We start from the raw sequence: 19,908 nt of genomic DNA, 5'->3' as shown, positions 1-19,908 counted from the left end.
CACTTATGTCGAAAACTAAGTTTAACTTTCATTTCTTGCATCGTATTTAGCTTGGAACGGGACGGAATCAAATACAGAACTTGCCTCTAGAAGCAAATGGTACTTGAGGATCCTTTGAACGGGTTTCAGAAGAAACGATCCAAGGGGTAACGCGTGCCCCAAAGCTGCTTGCCTCTCTCGAAATGCATTTGCAGTTTCTTCTTGACTCATTAAATCGGTCAAAACAGACACTGTCCTGTAATTAACTGCATTAATTTCGTGCTAACGTGCAGAGAACTTGGGATCAAATCTAGGTCCCTTAAGTATCTTTTGATCTTCATATTGATCACTTTTTAACACTCTAAAGAATTTATTTAAAGATTCAGCGATTTACCTTGGGTAATTGGTGCAATACTCCGTGTACACTTTGAATCCTGAGTTGTGCTTTATAAACGTGTTTGCCATGCAAACAGGATCCAAGTCACATTTCTCTATTTCTTTAAGGAACTCTCTGAAATCAAATTTCACGCATGCAACATACATAAACAAATAAAGCACTGTTGGGGTTCAGTACTCTGGTCAACTTGATTTTTATTTTAGTTGGCATTCTTTGTTTACTATTGTTTACACAACACGAAGACTATTATTACCTGTTGAATTCGAAGATATCCTCAATATTACTAAATAAGTCGCTTAGTTGCATTCCATGCGCAAACGATGCCGGATCGTTTCTCCAACATATAAGGTAACCCTGCACACAGATTTAGTTTTAAGTTTCATAGTCGTAACGCGCGATATAGCGCGAATAGGAAGCAAGGCACACCTGGATAATTTGTCGCAGGTGCTCCACGTATATCGCTTCGGTGTCGACTATTTCGAGGAGCACCCTTTCCATGGGATTTCGATGGGGATCGCAGTAACGTGGTCTGTAGAACGGGGAATCCTTCTCCGCGCTGTTTCGTCTTTGACCACCGCCATCGTTTCCGATTCGACAGTTCGTTTCTGAGACCGTCACCACTCCGCTGTCTCCAGAACCTATTTCACCACGAAATTGAACATTAGCTGACCAACTACAAATTAATCATAATTCAACAAGAAACGTGAATCCGACTAGTCAATAGCCGCTTCAGCCAGTACAGTTAATGCAAGAAAAATTGATAAATGTATCAGACTATGATGAATTGTTGAGAATAGGATGACTTATAATCCTGTCTCAACTGCATGTGGATGGAAATTGATAAAATATCTCCGTTACTACTTCCTTCGGAACACAATCGGGCAGTTACGGATGACTAGGGACTCGTGGTGCAATCTGACTAAGCCTAAACGATAAAAATATATTAATATACTGGTGCACGGATCATTCCCGATGGATTCCGAACACGTCTTTGCATGGCTATGAGCAAACTAGATTGGTTTCGTCAGCCTTTATGGCTTTCGCGCGGGTAACGATTGTGCTCCAAAGCTTGAAATATTTTAGAAATCTGTTTCCCAATGTATCGGTCGACGGAGATTCCAAGGACTCCGACTTTCTCTCCGCTGTAGCGTAATAACCAGCAATGACAGTAATGATAGCAGTGGCAATAAAGTTCTCTCTCGGCGTTCCGTGATCATCGAGGAAAACGTCGGCTACGCGGCCTGAATTGCTACTGGCACGAGAAAATGCGTGCATTTCGAAGACTATAAAAGAGCACCGCTGATCACACGTTTCAGCGCAAAAATTGTTTTATACGAGGAGCCGTTTCGCTTTCGTTCCAGTACCGTTCCTCGCCAAGTTTTTCGCAATTCGAAAAACGAAACCTCACGGAGGTCTGAAAGAAACTTAACTTTCTGCTATTTTCATGCTCGTTAGTTCTTGCAAACTAATGTAGGAAGTTAATTCTCTTTCTGGACTTTGTTCTTTTTGTAATTTGTTCCTCTGCAACACGAGAAGTGGCGCTAAGAGTCAATGGGCGGAGTTATGAGTCAATGGGCGGAGTTATGAGTCAGTGGGCGGAGTTATGAGTCAGTGGGCGGAATTGTATCTGTTAAGTGATGTGGTGGGGGACGGTCAGCGTGACCTTCAGTGGTCGATACAGGCTGCTGCGACTGTTGCGGCGCTACTAAGCGTCTCAAATGCAATTTTCGCCTGAAAAGGAGCTCTCACCTTGGGAACTGGCGCAAGTATCGGCCAGAGACTCGACCGACGCCAAATAAGGATTGACGTTGCACGCGTTCCCCTGATTGCTGCATCCACTGGAGGAGGTGCTGGACGCCACGGAGCTTCCAGAGAGCGGTCTACCGGCATTTCTGCACCGTCTGTTGTACCTTAACGGGGTGAGTCCGTTGCTCTCTCGTCGATAAGGCTTCTCCACGATCGCACAGTCGTTTCGATCTTCCTGCTGGCTGGCCACCGTCTCGTAAATATTGTCCTCCTTCTCCTGGGCGATGTCCTCGGCCACGCCGTCCACGTTGTTCTCGGTTCCCGGCTGGTCGTTCATCGCGTCCTCTGGCTGGCTTTTCGTGATCTCGGGACAGAACTGACCGAATATGGAGTCCCGATGGGATTGGGACACCAGGCTCAATCGTTTCTGAAGCACCGTCGGGAGAACTACATGATCGCTGTAACCATTACCGCGACGCGCGAGCTCGTCAAACATCCCCAGTACTTGTGGCACCAGGTCCGTGCTGGATCCTGCAACGAAAACCATCGCACGGTCAGGGGAATCGCTTACCAAAATCTGCGTGTCCCGTTTTCACGATAAAACGACCCGAATAGGTATATCTAAGCGTTTTTATTTCGCGATAGAAGCTTTCAACGTCTCGTTTAGACACATTTGAAACAAACTTGCAGAGGTTGTATCTTCGACGGGGTCAAAAACTCCTAACCCGTTGTCGAAGGAGAACGAAGAATTTCGTTTATTGCGAATATCGTGTTTCAGACAACGGCGCAGTCTGGGTTAGCAAACACCGCGCGCTTTTACTCGTTCAGCCCGCGAAACATAACGATATTGTATAAACAAACGAGCAGGGTGATGGTTTCCAATTCCCGGCGAGGCAGACGTGAATCAACGTGCAATGAACTTGTCCGCACTAACACGCGCGAGCATCGATGCGTTATAGCATTTTGCATACTGAAACCGTATACAGGGCGATCTAAAGGGAAAGTATCGACTTATCTTCGGTTCGCTCGAAAGGCTGGGAGATTTCGATCTTTCGCGTTCCTCGGAACTTTGTTGAGATTTCAAGTTGTCAATTGCACGTACAGGGCAGTCTAAAAGATTTACTAGAGTATTTCTTACTTTCGAAGGAAACTTTCTAATGAATGAGTTCAACTTGAATTTAAAGAAGCACTCGCTAGATGCATCAGTACGATTATTTTATAGAAATTGGATGAATAATTCAAATCGTTTCTATTTGGAGTTTTGTGCACTGATAATTTTGTTCTGTTCTCGTGTTCTATAATAAGGACGAAAACAGTCGAGCATTCACCGTGCGTAGAAGCCCTCCGCAAAAGCCTTCTGGCCAGCGGAGGAAGTTATTCTTTCGGGATTTGCAGCTGTCGGATACAAATGCAAACAACTCTCATAAAGAGCGCGCAAAGAAAGCAAAGTATATTTTTGCGCGACGAGATTTATCGAAGAATCAATTTGCTGTTGGTTATTTGTGCGCGTACGTATCGAACATAAAAAGAGTCTCATTATAGCTAAGAGCGTATGCAAAAGGCTTCCCTCGAAAGTGGTTGAACCGCGATATCCTAAACTATCTCGAAACAGGGAAACTAGTTTAAAACAGGAAACGCTAACTGGGTTGACGAAGAACAGAGCAGGATTTTAGAGTCCATTTGTTTATGTGGCTTTCAGTTCTTTTCATTTTATGGGCAAAAGCGTTTACTTCCGGAAAACTGTTTTGACCCCTCTTCACGGGAAGAGGTTCCTTCTGTTCTTTTAAGTTTTTTACTAATGTATACAGTATTTATAGTACGTTAATAAATCACTTCGTTATTGTGTACATGCTAGCCCCTTCTCAAGGTAGAAATCAATTTCATTACACGAATATATCTAGTACGTAATTTTCCAAAAATTTTTGAGTTTACGTTTTCCAAAATTGACTGGCCATATGCAGCTACAATTATGGTTACGTTTCTAACAGATACGAATCTACCATCCTACCAAATTCCATTCAAATCGGTATCACATCCGAGACTTTCACTGGGAGTCGAAATCGTTTGAAAAGTTCAAGATTGCAAAGTTACTGGTTTCTTTTTGTGGATAGTAAATTTATAATTGAGACGGTGTAAAACGTGCAAGCCGTAGAATAGAATGGCCAAACGAGACACCGTGCGTGATCTCGTGCCTCGAGACGGAGAGCAGACCATTTCTCTCTCCGCTCCTTTCCGCTTTGCTCCGCTTCGCTCGTTGCTGGCCATATGCGTTCCTCCCCGATCGCGATGTTGCACTTGGCTGGAACTCGGCTAATAATAGAACGGGACCAACTTTCGTCTCGGCCTCGCGTGCACCAGCTTCCTCCCGCTGTCACGTTAGGAGCCGATGACACGCTTCGGCCTTTCTCGCGACTCGAAACAACGCTGTTTCGTATTGGGTCATCTCCTAGATGATACGCCATTTTTCCCCAAGATCAATATCACCGTGACAATCTATATCGGGTTGGACAAAAATGGAGGCATACACGATTTTACTCCAACTATAGATCGCGAATAAAAACCTCGTACAATTTATTCGTGAATATTCTATTCGGTCGAACGATGCAATTTTTATTTTTATTTTATTTTAGTATATCTGCTATTCTGTTTTAATAGTAATTATTATTTATTTTGAATTTAAAAGGAACAACAACTATTTTTTCGATCAGAAAATCGTTAAGTCACTGATCTAGGCAACGACCAAATTATCTTTTTTTTGTTTTGACTGCTTGCTCCAATTTGGAAAGAAACTTCGAAGACGTCGAATGCCGGTGGTTTTCGGCCCCAGTCGTGGGAAAAGTTGGAAATCAGCTCGCGCACAAGTGCATTGAACTTCACTGCCACGGTGAAGCACGGCCACGTTGACATTTACACTTTTTATCGTCAACGGGGCTCACTGTGCGTCTCTACAGGGTGTTCCCCAAGTGTTCTGCCACGTTTTCGAGAGGGTGTCCTACCCATCGTACGAAAAATAGACCTGGGTTGGGTGTCCAGAGTCTCTGCTTCGAAGTACAAGTCAAATGTGCTATTATCATAATCGTTCGATAGCCGATCCAATTTTTTATACCGTTTGCAAACAAAAATGGAAGGTATACCGAACAAAAAACTAGCTTTATGAATGTATATAGAAGGTACAATTGACTAGCAACGTCAGAATTCTGCGAAAGGAGAATATTAAAACGGACTACGCAACAAAAACCAAGATTGGATAACAACCCATCAACCTCAAAGATTGACAATGGTGGCTGTCTTTATTGGAAGCCCATGGGGTACAGTAGAACCTCGATAATTGCACGAAAATGGGCCTGACAACTCCTGCAATTAAAGTAACCACTCCAGTAAGAAGGAGTCTCACTTAAACAGCACATCTCCATTACCTGTGATAACTATTATCCGTTTCTTCCATCTCCAACTCCGCACGCTGCTAAGTGATCATACCCTCCACTTGTCAACACAGTGCAACAAGCAAGATTCTACTGTACAGTATTGCCTCGTTAACCGAAGTGCCTCAACAACATCAATTTTGACACACGCTATCGCCCGAGCATCACTTGGAATATACTCCTCCCAAAATCAATCATCGCTCAACCGATCAAGTAAAACTCTATGGTAATCAATCATCCATGACAGGGAGCATGTATATCTCGAATGGATGATAGCTACGAGGCACATCAGTATCAGTAAGACACCTAATCCATTAATGAAGCTAGCAGTAGTCCTGGCGAGACGTACAAACGCTTTCCCATAAAACCATTTGTGGAAGTCTCAAGAGGTATCCACAGTAGGGACCTTAAATGATGGAACTCTTGAATGGAAATAGTTTTTCTAGGTCCTAATAGAGGCTCCAGACCTTTCTTTGTGATTACAATCACTTGGCAGTATTGAGCAATGGTCCTAGAGTAAGGAGTATCAAATGTTAACAGAAAGCTCTAGAGGCTAAAACCCTAGAACAAAACTAGTTCTCCAGATCCTAATAGAGGCTTCAAATCCTTAGTTAGCATTTCAATCGCTTTGAGACTACAGACCAGCTTGAGGAGCACATCTTTTCCCCGGACTTAACCCAATAATCGTCAGTTCAGGTTACCATCGTTGAGCACGCTATGGTCGAGCAGTTTAATGTTCCGTCACTCGCGCCCACGGTACTCGATCGATGCAATGGACCATTTCCCACAAAACTTTGCCCCTGAAACCGCATTCCGTGACGTCGTCGGACCAATCGTGAGTCAGCTTCTCCACAAAAAGGTTCTGCTGGAACACGGATCGCGTCAGCAGCCCGCCGTGAATAATTAAGTAACCGTTTATCGCGGCGATTTACCCGGTTACACGGCAGTTACGAAACGATTACCTTGCTCGACACAGGTTCGAAGAGACGAGAGGAATAACCGCGGGTCAGTGAATCGTTCCCGGGAGGTCGTTTATTGGTAGCACACTTTCACGGACACTTAACTCCCCAGGTGGCTGTGGGTCGTGATTTTTGTTCGATCGGGTGTGTAATGTGCCGGGAGTTAGCCGGAACGGACACCTTTCGGGCGTCTTTAGCGCTCGGAAGTGATCACGGACCTGTTACCAGCGAAATTAACTTGAAACGATAGGCGGTACGACGAGGTTAAATGATTTACTATTATATTCCCTGTCGGGTTCTCACGATTTCTACCTGTCAAGTTGTCGTAAAGTTATCCGCGCTGCCTCGGTGTTCTCTCGATTTTTACGCTCCCGAACAATGAGTCGGTGCGCATAAGTTTGTGACAACTTGGCAGGAAGAAACTCGTGAGAACGTGACGGAGAATAGCGTAGCAGTAAATCAGTTATCTAACAGTGGTCTTTCACCTATCTCGCTGTTGGGCTGGTTCAGGTTAGTTTGGAGATTGTGACAACCTGACAGGGAATACTGTACGGCGGCTGACAGATGAGAAAGTGGACGATAGATGGAACGGGAAGTAGAAAGGAGTTTATGCCTAGGTTCTAACAGTGGTCTGTAACACTGTCTAACAGTTTCGAATTTGTTGAGTAGTTTGTTGATGTAAATCGAAAGATCTAAAAAATGCCTTCGTGGAGCGTCGGAGCGGTCGGCTGGAATCGATTTCGCGTGGTTCCGATGCGATCGGTGGAGAAAAACAGCGTCGGGCGGCGTGGCGCCGGACAAAAATAGCATGCGGAGCCCCGAAAGAAAGGGAAACGTCCGTTCATTGACGAAAAGCAACGCGAACAACCGCTGAAAAGTCTCGAGTGGCTGCTCCGTGGTGCGTCCGTATGCCCGCCACGTTGCTCTGACTCACGGGAACGTAACACACACGCGTCGCCGCGGGAATGACAAGGAACGATGATGACTAACAAGCTCGCATTGAAGCTGACCAGAAAGGCCAGCGAAAATACTCGCGCGAATACGTCGGTGAGAAACTCGCGCTTTCGATACGGAGACGCTTCTCATTTGCTTGCATTAAAATTCATTTCAAATCGCGCGCGCTAACTTCGCGCGACTACGTGGGGCGATCATCAATTCTCGAGGATTATAATCACGTTACATTGTGCCTGGATATTAATACGTTGAACGACCATCCTCCAGAGACGATTTGCAGTAGATTATTCGAGGTAATGAAGTTGTCGTATTTCGTCGAGTTAATAAGCGCTCTGGCGCCATGTCGAGGTACTAGGCATACGAATCTTTGAGAATTAATTCCGGGAAACCCCATGCAGGTACAGACTTTTTCTTTTGCACGATGTTTATTTGTATGTTAAAAAGTGAGGAAATGTTTTTATTGCTTTATATGTGTATGTCAAAAATGTTCGTGGGAACAATGACACGAGAAGTGCATTCCCCCTCGTCTGGCTAAGGAGCACGTGCAGCTTGGTTCACGGTGTCCAGGTGCGAGGCATAGTCACCGAAACCGAGGGACTATCGCTACTGCTTGCATCACGGCTGAATCAAACAAAAGGAAAGCATCTGGTGACGAGTTTCGAAACGCACGACCTGTATCCATGAGACAGAACACTTAGAGAGTTGCATTGATCCTAGGAACACTTGAATCATGGGTATAGTATCTTCAATCTGGGCACTGTTTAGCAGTTAGACGAGTTTCTTTAACCTGGACATTCTAGAGATGGATCTAGTTAAAGATAAACAGAGCTCTAAATACTGGGGGTACCTAGATCACTGAGCACTAGATGCACCCAATGAAGTTGGCTTCTAAACTTTGACTACAGGAAACCTCTATTTACAAATATAGACATAGAGAGGATCCGTCTATGACCTGGATACTTGTCCCTAAATAGCTAATCCACTATAGAGAGACGAATGACCCAGAGCCTATGTGCCCTAACTTTAGTAATGAGACCTAGTCCTCCCTGCGAAGAGCACTTACTGACCACCTATTCACATTGATCCTTGAGCTCTGTAAGAATCTTCTGGCGACCTAGATAACCTGACAGGTGGAGTCTACCTCAACACCTTTCCTGCTTACATAAGGAACGGAATACCTGGAATAAACCATGGGTCGATGATCCCAACAGTCAGACACTCCCTGTCGATCGCGAATCCGTGGAATGGCGCCAAAACGAGCCCGGTTCACGAGGCGTTAAGTAGGCGACCGCGAAAGCGTTAACAGGACCGAAGAAGGAACTCGGATCCCGTCGATTCGGGGATGGCGTTAATTGCGCGATTCGAATGCAAATGGGTCAACGTGCCAGCCGTCGCAGCGCCCGATAGACTAATACCCGGGGCTCACGCACGTTGCTCGAGTCGTGACTTAACCGGGCCGTAAACTGTCTCGTTATCGTCGCGCTGCTATCGGTCGCGACTATTGCACTTACGTCGCGCGCTATCGGACCGCCATTCCCCGCGCGATTCGCCCGATTATTCTGCCCCCCTGTCCCCCTTCGTTGGAGGAAACACGAGCCGATCTGTGACTTTCCCTCGACGCCCAGCCAGCCGGCGTCTCGGTGTCTTATCTTGGCCGCGATGTACCCGGAAACTTGCTTCGACGATTTCTTGCGCTCGACGCGCCGCCGCAACGATTTCAGCGGTGCGCTCGAGATAGTTCGGAATTTACGACGCCATTGAGCTGGCGGACCGGCTGACTTCGTCCACGGGGACGGGGAAGCGACGCTTCGCGGTCTTTTTGGGTCTAGAAGCTGGACACTTTGACTATGAAACCTTTTGCCCACCGACAGGGCGAAGCAATTGGCTAAATTTGAGTGTGGTTTGAGGATGGGACCGTAACCAAGTGAAGTATCAATGTTTTTGTTGGCATAGGGGGTTCACATATTTGCCTTAGAACCTAGAGTGTGCAATTACCAGGGAATTCAACTTGGACACTACAACTCTAAGTACAGTAAAGAAAACCTAGCTGACTATCACTTCTCAGGTAAATTAATTCCATGTATAGTCGGGGGATGAGACGTAGCAAAGTATTCTGGTAAATTGAACTCACGCTGAGGAGTAGATTGCTTCGCTATGTTACAGACTGACATTGGGTAGACACTTTTACTTTAAAACTTGCAGTCTGTGACTCAAAGGAGAGGGAAGTTTAATTGGGAAACGTATTGCTGGGCGCTAGGGGCATCAGTGGAGACTGGTTGATACAATTCTATTATATTTGAAGAAGTAAAAGCATCCGGGCCTACCAGTAGATTGTATTCACGCTGTGAAGATAACTACTTCGTTATTTTTAAATCAACCTCGGGTAGATACTTTTTAGTTTGGAACCCACAGTCTGTGACTAGGTGAAATGTGAATTATAATTGGTAATTGAACCACCGTTCTATATCTTCTTAAGCAAAGTAATTTCGAGGATAGTAGTATATTGAGAGGGGTGTAGATAAGTCTACGAGGGGCAGTGATTGCTTGGTTATTTTTAGATCGACGAAGGGTAAACACTTTTGCCTTAGAACCCACGGTCTCCAGTTGGATGAAGTGTTAAGTCTAATAGAGCGATGAAGTACTTGGTAGTTCTTGATCAAACTAATTCTGTGCATATTTTTGGATTTCTCTTTAATTCCATCAGTTATAGATAGTACTCTATACTGAAGAAAATAGATGAAGATACGTTCCTCGGTGCTTAATCTCTATTTTCCTTTTCGATTGGACTACTTATCTAACTAGAAGCATTACTTTTCCAACGAACTAATTCCTAAATCAGTGTTATAAATAAAGAACTTAAGTAAACATCAGAAGTAATCAATGAGAACTATCGTTCATTAATCAAACTACTTCCGGTGTTCCATTCAAGCTGGCCTATAATAAACTAGGTAGTTTTATTGGTGATGAATAAACACGATATCGAAAAAAAAGACCGGAGGAAAACAAAGCATAGTTGGCCAGGAATAATTGCATCTTGAAACCACTGAATGCTTGTGATCAGCAGCCAAGAAACGAGTATTCCATATTCTCGAATAATTATTCCATCACTTGCTGCTATTAACCATAGAATATATAATTTCTGTTAATGTTAACACTTCCCTTGAGGAAGTACTTTCACTACGTGACTTTCATAAATCGCGTATTATGGGTATCACGATTTCCATTTGCTCGGGCCCGCTCGAATGTCATGAATTCGCGCAAAACAATAAAAGTCACTCGATCTCGTTCGATTCGGTTCGGTTAATACGACGTTCTTTCGTTATTAATTTCGAGCGTGGGATACGAATTCGATTTTTACAAACGAGTTATTTCGCTTTTTATTTATATCGGATGCTGTTGCACCGCCGCAGCATTAACGGTGCAGCTTTTTCCAACGCGTACCATCTTTTTCCATGAGTCATTCGAATTCCTTTCCATTCTTCCTTCGGGGCAACCTCACGCATTCCAGTCACAGATTTATCAATCTTTGCCAACAGCTAATAAAAATAATATTCTCAGGCTCATCTCAAGCTTTTCGCCGCATTAGGCGTGAAACATTACTTATAATAAAGTTACTATAATATTTAAATAACTTTATAGAACAATGACTGTCTTGTATTCGAGGTTAGGAAGTTTTCCTTTGTCCAATCGGCTGTCTATGTACTAAAATGATTTGATTAAGTCCATCAGGGCTAGGTTTAATTCACTGCCCTCTAGTGAGTGATCCTTTAACTGGACGCCCTCTAGGAAACTAAGAATGAAACGCAACTTTCTTGAACCACTAACAGATGGAGAGCACTGACGGCGGCCATTTTACTATTATTAATAAGTCCTTAAAGACTGATCTTTAATCAATAAGACATCTCACGTGTCACGAAATGATGTATTCTTGGATTTAGTAGCAAATCACATTTGTTTTAGAGCCCATAGTCCGTGGATAGGTGAAATGGGACCTCTAATGGGATCTGAAGCACTTGCTGCTGACGATTCATCACTGGAGACTCGATGGTCATCGTGTTGATGCTTTTTAGGCAAACTAGGTCCCTGTATAGTCACAACAATATTTATAAGGAAGTCTTCTAGACTACCAGTGAGTCAGGTTCACAAGAAAGAGTTGACAGCTTCACGACTGTTAAGATTGATGGGTAGTAGACACTTTTACCTCAGACTCTAGAATCTGTGAGTAGGTGACTTGGGAATTCTAATGGGATCTAAAGACACTGATTGTCATGATTATGAATAGGTGAGTTTCACGATGTGGATTTAATTGGGAGCTGAAACACTTGGTTCTAGGAACCCCACCAGAGCTCTGGTCGTCTTCCAGTCCTGCTGCTTATCAGGCAAACTATGATTCCGATCGGATTTCACCCGCACCAAGACCACAGTACTTGTTGCTAAGTAACCAATCCCTTTGCCTCGTCATCGCAATGCAACAGACGATGCTCCCATGCAAGTATCGAGGTTGTGTCTATAGGGGTTCCACTATAAATCGTCTCACGCGTCGCGAAAGAGCGTTCGCCCGTGTTGGCGTTATTCCAAATTTCTCAGTGATCGGCTCGATCGTCGGTTAATGGTCCCGGTGGATCCGTTGGTCTTGAACCACGTCACGTAGAGTTGTCCAGCGTCGCGGCGGCAGGGAATGCCGGAAAAGCAGAAAACGGCGACGAACCAGAAAAGGAAAGATCGCATTCGCCTCACGTATCCGCGGCGACAAGTACAGGGATCACGTTGCGCCAACGTGAGACTCCGCTGCCCCGGAATTCCAGGCTGCCTTTTGTGCCTCTTATCTGTTCCTGGAGATGCACCCGGAAATACGTTGCCCACGGAGGCGCATTCCGAAGTATGCATTCCGAGGGACAAAGCAACGTGTAGAACCGTCTACCCTCCGAGGAGGGAAAGAGGTACTTGGTGACTGTCCCGAATGCGAAGGCTCGTTCGAGGATCGGATTAGGTTCAACCTTTCTATACAGTAGACCGTTGCACTGTTATGCAACAAGAAGGATCCCCTAAAGATCGTTTACTCTTCGTTTTGCACTCGGTTTTACTTGAAATTAACGCGTCCAAGTGGAACTGACAATTAGAAACGAGTCTCGAGCCTCTGTGAATCCCCTTTGTACTGGGTACTGCTACTAAATTCAATGTTTGAACCTGTTTGAACTCATAGAAGTCGCCGAGAGGACTGTAACGATCTATAAATTCCCGTCCGAGAAGATTATCGAACGATTAGATCGTTTTCTATTAAAGTCGGAAACATTTACGCTAATTGCGCGTCCTACGAACAGCGAGTACAGTATAGTCAATTATGGCGGGGTCGTATCTTCGGGATTAATCTTGATCGTCGGAATAATCCGACCGATCGGAGGTGACGATACCAAGTTGGCCCGACAGAAGGAACGAAAAATGTCGTTTTCGAATTTGACCAACAGAATCTAATCGTAGGGGAGAGTTTGTGCAAACCAGGAACTGCAAATAACAGTTATTACGCTTCACTGAAAAGATAATCCAACGGTTTCTATTAGCTATCTAAAACAAGCAATTCTCGTGAATCCATAAATGACGTACACTTGGTTTTATTATTTCACGTTATTATCGGATCATCGCTGATAAGAACAAGCTATTACACATATTGCTTCACGATCTATTGCAATTGAAACTTATTTAAAAATAAACATTCTCCGAATAACAAAACATAATTATTTGGAAATAGAATTTTGTCTTTATGTTTATTTGAATAAAAATGTGCCCGGCATTGATTTCGAGCACCCATTTTCCCAAGCTTCGGTTTTAACGAATATTTTAATAAACGTACCAGTCGGCACAATGCGCTCAGTGTACCATGGAGACATCGACTGCAATTAGACGCGTCTACGGCGAATTTGCGTGGATAATGTTCCGCGAATTCGCAGTGTCACGAATGCCACCACTGTATTTACACGATTCTCACGCGAGCGAATCCTTCGACGATAATAATCGCGCGGGAAACGCAGTCCAGTCGATGTTTGAACGACGATAACCCGATTGGCGTCTGGGCGATCAAATAACAGATTGGTGCTAGCGATAAGGAGTATCTTTAACGAAGATAATAGTCGTGGCGATTCTTACGTGTTTTACGAAAACACCCATTGATTCCGATCATTGCTTCCGAATACAAAATATTTCGCGTATAATTAAGTAAATAGATAGAGTCAGGGTAGATAGAGCTAGGGTAGAGCAGTTAATAGAGAGGAACTCGTGGAATAATAAATAGAGAAGAATTAATAGAGCACTAACTAGAGAAGAACGCCCGGAATAATAAGTAGAGAACAACTCATAGAATAATAAACAGAGGATAGTCTGATAGAATACACTGCATCCTAATAATATTATTAACCTATTTCATAATTAATTTTAGAAGAGTCCCAACAATATAGTCCAATAGCAACCAACCTATTATCTGTTCTGGACTCTAGAATCTAGAGCACATGCTCTAATATTCTATCACATCGATAGTTGGCTTTTCTAGAGCTATTATTTACAACTTGGCCAGGAGGTTAGGTTACCTTTTCGTAGAGTATCTTATACGACGTTAATAGCACGGCTACCTTTCCAAACTTGAACCGCAATAATGTCAGTAATCTGTGTCTTATCTGTCCCAAACAGCTACCTGGTTCCGGAGTTGCCTTCCAACATTGATAACCAGGCCACCACTTAAGCTCACTATGACTCTTTTCAAGAATATATCATCTGTTCAGAAACTGGTTTCCAAGTTTTAGTAACCTGCCCTTTACCTGTCACGGAGCTGCTAGTTTTCCAACGTCAGCCAAACTGGATTATTAATTTCATCAACATTGCACTCAAATGCCAACAACCTACCAATTCCAAAGCTACACTTAAATACAAATAAGCTGCCCACTATGTCTTTCAATTACATACCTCAACAATAAGCCTCTAACAGTTCAAATGACTCGACCAATACCAATTGGGGACGTTAGATTTATAAACATTGCCCTCAAAGTTGACAACCTACTGACTTCAAAGCTACACTTAAATGCAAATAAACTACCTACTAAGTATTTTAATGCTATGTTTCAAAATTACCCTTTCACTGTTTTGTTAACTCTACAAACATTAGCCTTTTGGGGCAAAGGGGTTAAACCTACATTTTGATGCATCTAACACATCTAATGAGTCTTCCAATGCAACGTCCGAGGTTGCTTCATACTACTGTTACCATTGTTACCATTGCTTAGACCACTGACAATCTCTACCTCTAGTTACTACCTCGAACAAACCTCTAGTCTATTTTTAAGATTAATATGACTAGAGCCCTATAGAGCTAGCTCTATCCGAAGCTGTTCTCGAATATCAGGAATGTACTCACCCAAATGGTCGGCTAAATGTCTCCAAGAAATCCAGAGGCACGTCAGACACCGTGTACACGCACTGCCATTCTAATCGATCGCGAGGAACACTCACACACTGCGTGGTAGAGGAAGCAATTGATTTGAGCAACGGGGCTCGATGATCACGTCTGTCACGTTCACTGTATCCACTGATCAGCGTTTCGCGGAAAAAGAGCACACGAGTTCGCGAAACGAACGGTCCTGATTCGATCACACGATGGAAAACTAGACGACAAAGGTGGTTTTGGATCGCTCGACGAGAGAATTCGGCGTTTGGAAGTCGTAGAAACGGAGGGAAGTGCAAGTCAGGTGCACGGATGCGACGTATTCGAAACAACGCGACAAGGAGCAGGTAGAGCGTAGCCTTCGCTGCTCGAGCAACAGGTAGATACTGTGGAGAGAGGCGAAGATGGGAATGGAGCGAGTGTGCCACTCGGATAGACGGATCCGAATGCCGACGAGCGGGATTGAGCGTAAAGCGCCGTTCACAATAAACTGGCGGGAGAGACTGACTCAACATCCTCCGAAAGGAAATCATAAAGTAACGGGTAGAGTACGACTCATGGAACACGAAATATAGCAATACTTTTAGAGCAACGAATAGACTAAAAATTCCAAATCTTTTCTGTTGTCTTGGAAACATATTAAACTCATTTCCCTTTCATGACTCTCATTACTATTGGAACTTCTATTATGAAAGAATTATGTTATCGCACGTTTGCAATACTATAATAGTCACTAGACAAGCGATATAAAAACTATTTATGCACATAATGAACCAGATCTGTGTTATGAATACGCCATTCGGGTTGTCATAAAATGATTCACACATTTTTTCCATTGTTACCACTCAAGCGTCTCACGTTAATCACCCATTTGTTTCACAATATTTCTAATCCATTATGCTTGCTACATACGGACTAATGGCTTTCTTTGTGATTCCCTGAGAAATTCGTTAAACATTCGAATTGTTTTAATACCGTTATAATAAAACGAAATTGAATATAAATTACGAATCGTAAAATTGTAAATTAAAGATTACGTTTACTAACGAGTAACATAATAATTGATTTAACAAAGGATTTACAAAGTCACGTAAATTATAATAACTCCTCTTATCTTTCACCAAAGATAAGTATGTTTTTACTTCCTGTTGGAACAAGAACATCTTGAGAGAATGAAACCGAGAATTTCTGAATTCCTCGTTCGTAACATTTACGAAACCGGAGAGAACTTATCTCGCTGGTCCGCTCAGTGTAACGCACACTCTTATCGACCTTATTAATCATTCAACGAGTGTAACGCAGTTGCATAAAATGAAAAGAACGTTTGTACGTAACAAGAAGGTTAACAAATTGTGATTAAGGATGTCGCATATCAGATCGACTCCAGTTACAATTATCATATAATCTGTCTCAGCGTATCGGATACATCCAAGTATTATGTCTCTTTCAGAAATTATATAACACGCGTTATAAATCAATGCACGCCCGAGCATTAAAACCCAGAATCTTTGCGTGACAATTCAAAGAAAAATAACGTTTCCTTTATAAATCTGTATCAATTTTTTGAATTTGACTTCGTTGATTTTTTAAATATATCCAGCACAAAACAGATTTTATAATAGTAGAAAGCAAGTCCCTAACCAGTCACGTAGAACTTTTCTTAATTGAATTTCTCGCTGACCTGTTACACAGGTATTACCTGCGCGAATCAACGAAGGCCTACTTTTTATCGCAATTATGAAATCTGCGTGAAACTCGGTGAATAATTAACCCGCTACCTTTATCCGGAATAAGTGGGCGAGTAAACTGTTCCTATTTCCTACTAACTGTTAAATAATAACAGCGGTGGACATAAATTCAAGTTTAATACGAACGACGAAAGAATTCATAGAACTATACTTCAATATGAATATTTTTCATTTAGTGTCTTTCAAGTTGCTATAAATTTGGGAACAAAGTTGCAGGTAGATGAAATTAAACGAAAGGGCAGAATTAATAGAAGTGGGAATATTAAATTTTAGCAACTTGTAAGACAGATATTGTATCATCTCGATAGATAGAGATCATATCGATCTGAGATTGAATGCTACGTGCATTTTCTTTTATTACGTACACCAGTTCATCTCGTCGTTACGTGCTTTGATTGAAATGGTTCACCCAGTGTACCGATGATGTCAGAGAGTAAAGGAATGCAGTCACACGTTTCTATTAGAAAAACTCGACTGAGATTCTGGAAACTCCCAATTCATAGTGCAGACACGCAACAGGCGCCTGGTCCCAGGGTCAGCGCTCCACCGATGTGAATGAAGCCGTACTCGAGGAACGTGGTGGGGGTTCAATCATCGCAATGAATTACAACGAGCCAGTCACCGAGAGTGACTCACTGCGGTGCTCTAGCTGCTGCAACGGCCGATGGAGCATATTTTTTCTTCTTGCCCTTCCTCACGGGCAAGGAATTCGACCCAGGGAGAAAAAAAACCGTCGTCCTTCCGGAGAATATGACGGACCTAGAGGAACGCACGGTGCTCGTGAATCAGCGAAGCACGCGAGCCAACTGCTTCCAAGGTACGTCCGTATACTTTCATTTGCGGGAACATGAGAACTAGAGGTAACGGGATTTCTAGTGCTCTTAATGGCTCGGTTTGCTTCCTCGGTTGGACTTCTTGGAGCTTGGAACTGGTCACCATCGAGACAATTGGGTGGTCTCACGCGCAGTTAGGATTCTACCGAATCCTATTTCGGTACTTCTGGCAATCCTGATGGCCCGATCTACGATCTGGTTTGATCTCGCGCGGATCACAGCCGGCCATAATGAATGCAATTGACCGATCAAATGGAAGATTAAACGATGATCGTCGTCCGGCGCGAGGTTAAAATTCCGAGCCCTGTTTTAGAACCTTTGGTACTCCTAATGTCTTAATCTGCTTCCTGGGTTAATTGCGCGCAGGTCAGAGCTGGTATTAATAGAGATCGTTTGTTGGGAGGTTAAGACTTTTAGTCAAATTTTGGGGTCGCGGATCTTCGAGAACTTCTTTAGAAGGAAGAGCAACCGAACACTTTGCATTTACTCGATAATTTTGGAGTAATTATGTAGCTCGAGGGCAGAATTTAACGCTCCGCGAGCCACGAAAAAATCGAATTTCACGGCGATCCGGGTTTCAAGTATCCCCAACGTCGTCTAGTTTCTTTTTTAACGAACGCTCTCTCGCTCGCATACCGTGCCAATTATTCTCCGCACGGAAGTTCCACGGCCTGGCGTGAGAGATTGATGCAAGTCGATGCACTCCGAGTATGTTTTATTCATACCTTTCACCGGGTCCGATAAGAAAATTATATTTAAACTGGCGCCCCGCGATGTCGCAGGAAAAGAGAAACCCGGCCAGTAACGATTCGATTTGTCTCCCTCCGATGGAAAGTAATATCCTCCCATGGCGTTCGACCCGTCCGGCGATTCCTCGTTCGGTCTAATTGTTGCTTTGTTCGCGCACTTAGCGGGCCTAACGAGTACGAGAGCACAACAATGACAACGTTCTCGTGGCTACTACCCGATCGCGTTCGTTCCAAGATATAAAACATAAGCTGTAGGATTTAAAACTGTAACTACAGGGTTTTAAATGCAACCAAACGATGTGGTGGAGTGAAGAGCTTGAGGAGAAAGGTAGTCTCTTGGTGACCTTGACCGGCCAATTCAGTTTGCACCACCAAACGGTGTGGTGGGGATGGCCTCGAGGGGCCATCTTAGTTTAGTCAAGATTAAAGTCAGTTTGACCCGCAGTCCTTATCACCCTTTCACAATCTTACGTCTTTCGGACGTTATCAGACACCCGCCAGCTGGGTTACAGTCCTAAACGATAGTCTAATTGCTTGATCTTATCCTTGGTACTAATTCCTCCGCGTTTAGGCCACTACCTCGAGGGTGTGTAATAGTAAGCTTCGCTAATGCATGATTGAACGGCAGCTTAGAATGATTGCTCGCATAGGCCGGTCCCGAATATGTTTCGCGTGATTTTTAAAGGCACGGTTTCAAGAGGCTCGAGGGCCTGGCGATACGGGCCGCTTAACGATAGGTCTCCAGCATTGAAAGTATCCGGCGCGGTTCTAAATAAAGCCCGGGCTTTTTTCACGCAAGCGGAATCGAGGCGAGTCGAGACACGCCTCCGCGAGACGCGAGCGCCGATTAAACGACGGAAAATTATGGTATCGCGAACGTTTCGCCGCGTTGTTAAATAATACTCGTAAATAACAGTAAACCGCGCGAATGAGATACTTTATTAGTGCCCGCAAAACTGCTGTGAAAGCGTCATAACGTGTAATATTGAGATGGGGTAAGTCGATGGGGATTTTTTCCCGCTCGCGGAACGATTTATCGTGTGAAATTGCCCATATAGCGACTATTACGTCGCTTATAGTGATTGAATACGCGGCGCTAATAAAATTAACGCGATCCCCGGCTGCGACCGACTGATAGCGGTCATTAAATGGACATTAACTGGTTCTGCGTTCCGCTAGTCGTGATTGTCGCCAATGATTTCCAACGTTTAACAGAACTTGGATGGATGACGCTGAAGAAAGGGCATTGCAAAAGTTTGACAAGGATTTTCCTATTTTTGATCGAATGTAGTCTCTTGGTTATCATTATCAATAGCGAGACTTTCTCAGAGACTAATCGATATTTGATGTAACAGTTAGATCCCAGTACCGTATGTCTAAAAAAGGTCTGTGGGCAAAGACCGATGAATGATGGTACTAGGTTGGATTGGCAGCATCTTGTTCGAGACTAGATATAAGATAGTTGGGGAATGGAACATCAATCCAAAGCGTTGGTCTATCGAGACCAAGGATTACTAGGGTATTAGGCCGTAGACGATGCTGATGGTGTCAAGAAGGTCTCACCGAGGCTTAAATAGCACTACAGGAGATGGCAAAAGTGGTGACAGGATTGGCTACCCCTTAGTTTCCTAGGGAATTGCCTCAGGGTTGACAAGCTATCTTTAGCCCCCTATGCCTAATCTGATTTAAGCACTT

General features: G+C 43.7%; 1 protein-coding gene across 3 annotated transcripts in view; it reads right to left on the bottom strand.

Moving 5' to 3' along the window:
• Gefmeso (Guanine nucleotide exchange factor in mesoderm) overlaps positions 1-19,908 on the bottom strand; it is a 53,293-nt gene that overhangs the window by 5,454 nt on the left and 27,931 nt on the right. For 2 of the 3 annotated variants that reach the window (XM_076768835.1, XM_076768837.1), the window contains exons 2-6: positions 2,126-2,653; positions 803-1,014; positions 630-730; positions 374-490; positions 85-235 (exon numbers count right to left, since the gene is read on the bottom strand). In XM_076768835.1, the coding sequence (XP_076624950.1) occupies positions 85-235; positions 374-490; positions 630-730; positions 803-1,014; positions 2,126-2,653 (1,109 nt within the window). Of the gene's footprint in view, positions 1-84; positions 236-373; positions 491-629; positions 731-802; positions 1,015-2,125; positions 2,654-14,856; positions 15,298-19,908 lie in introns of those variants that run through there. The other variant, XM_076768836.1, reaches the window with a different exon arrangement.

Source organism: Colletes latitarsis, chromosome 7 (genome assembly GCF_051014445.1).
Source record: "Colletes latitarsis isolate SP2378_abdomen chromosome 7, iyColLati1, whole genome shotgun sequence".
Taxonomy (NCBI): domain Eukaryota; kingdom Metazoa; phylum Arthropoda; class Insecta; order Hymenoptera; family Colletidae; genus Colletes; species Colletes latitarsis.
This window is presented reverse-complemented; position numbering and strand designations above follow the sequence as displayed.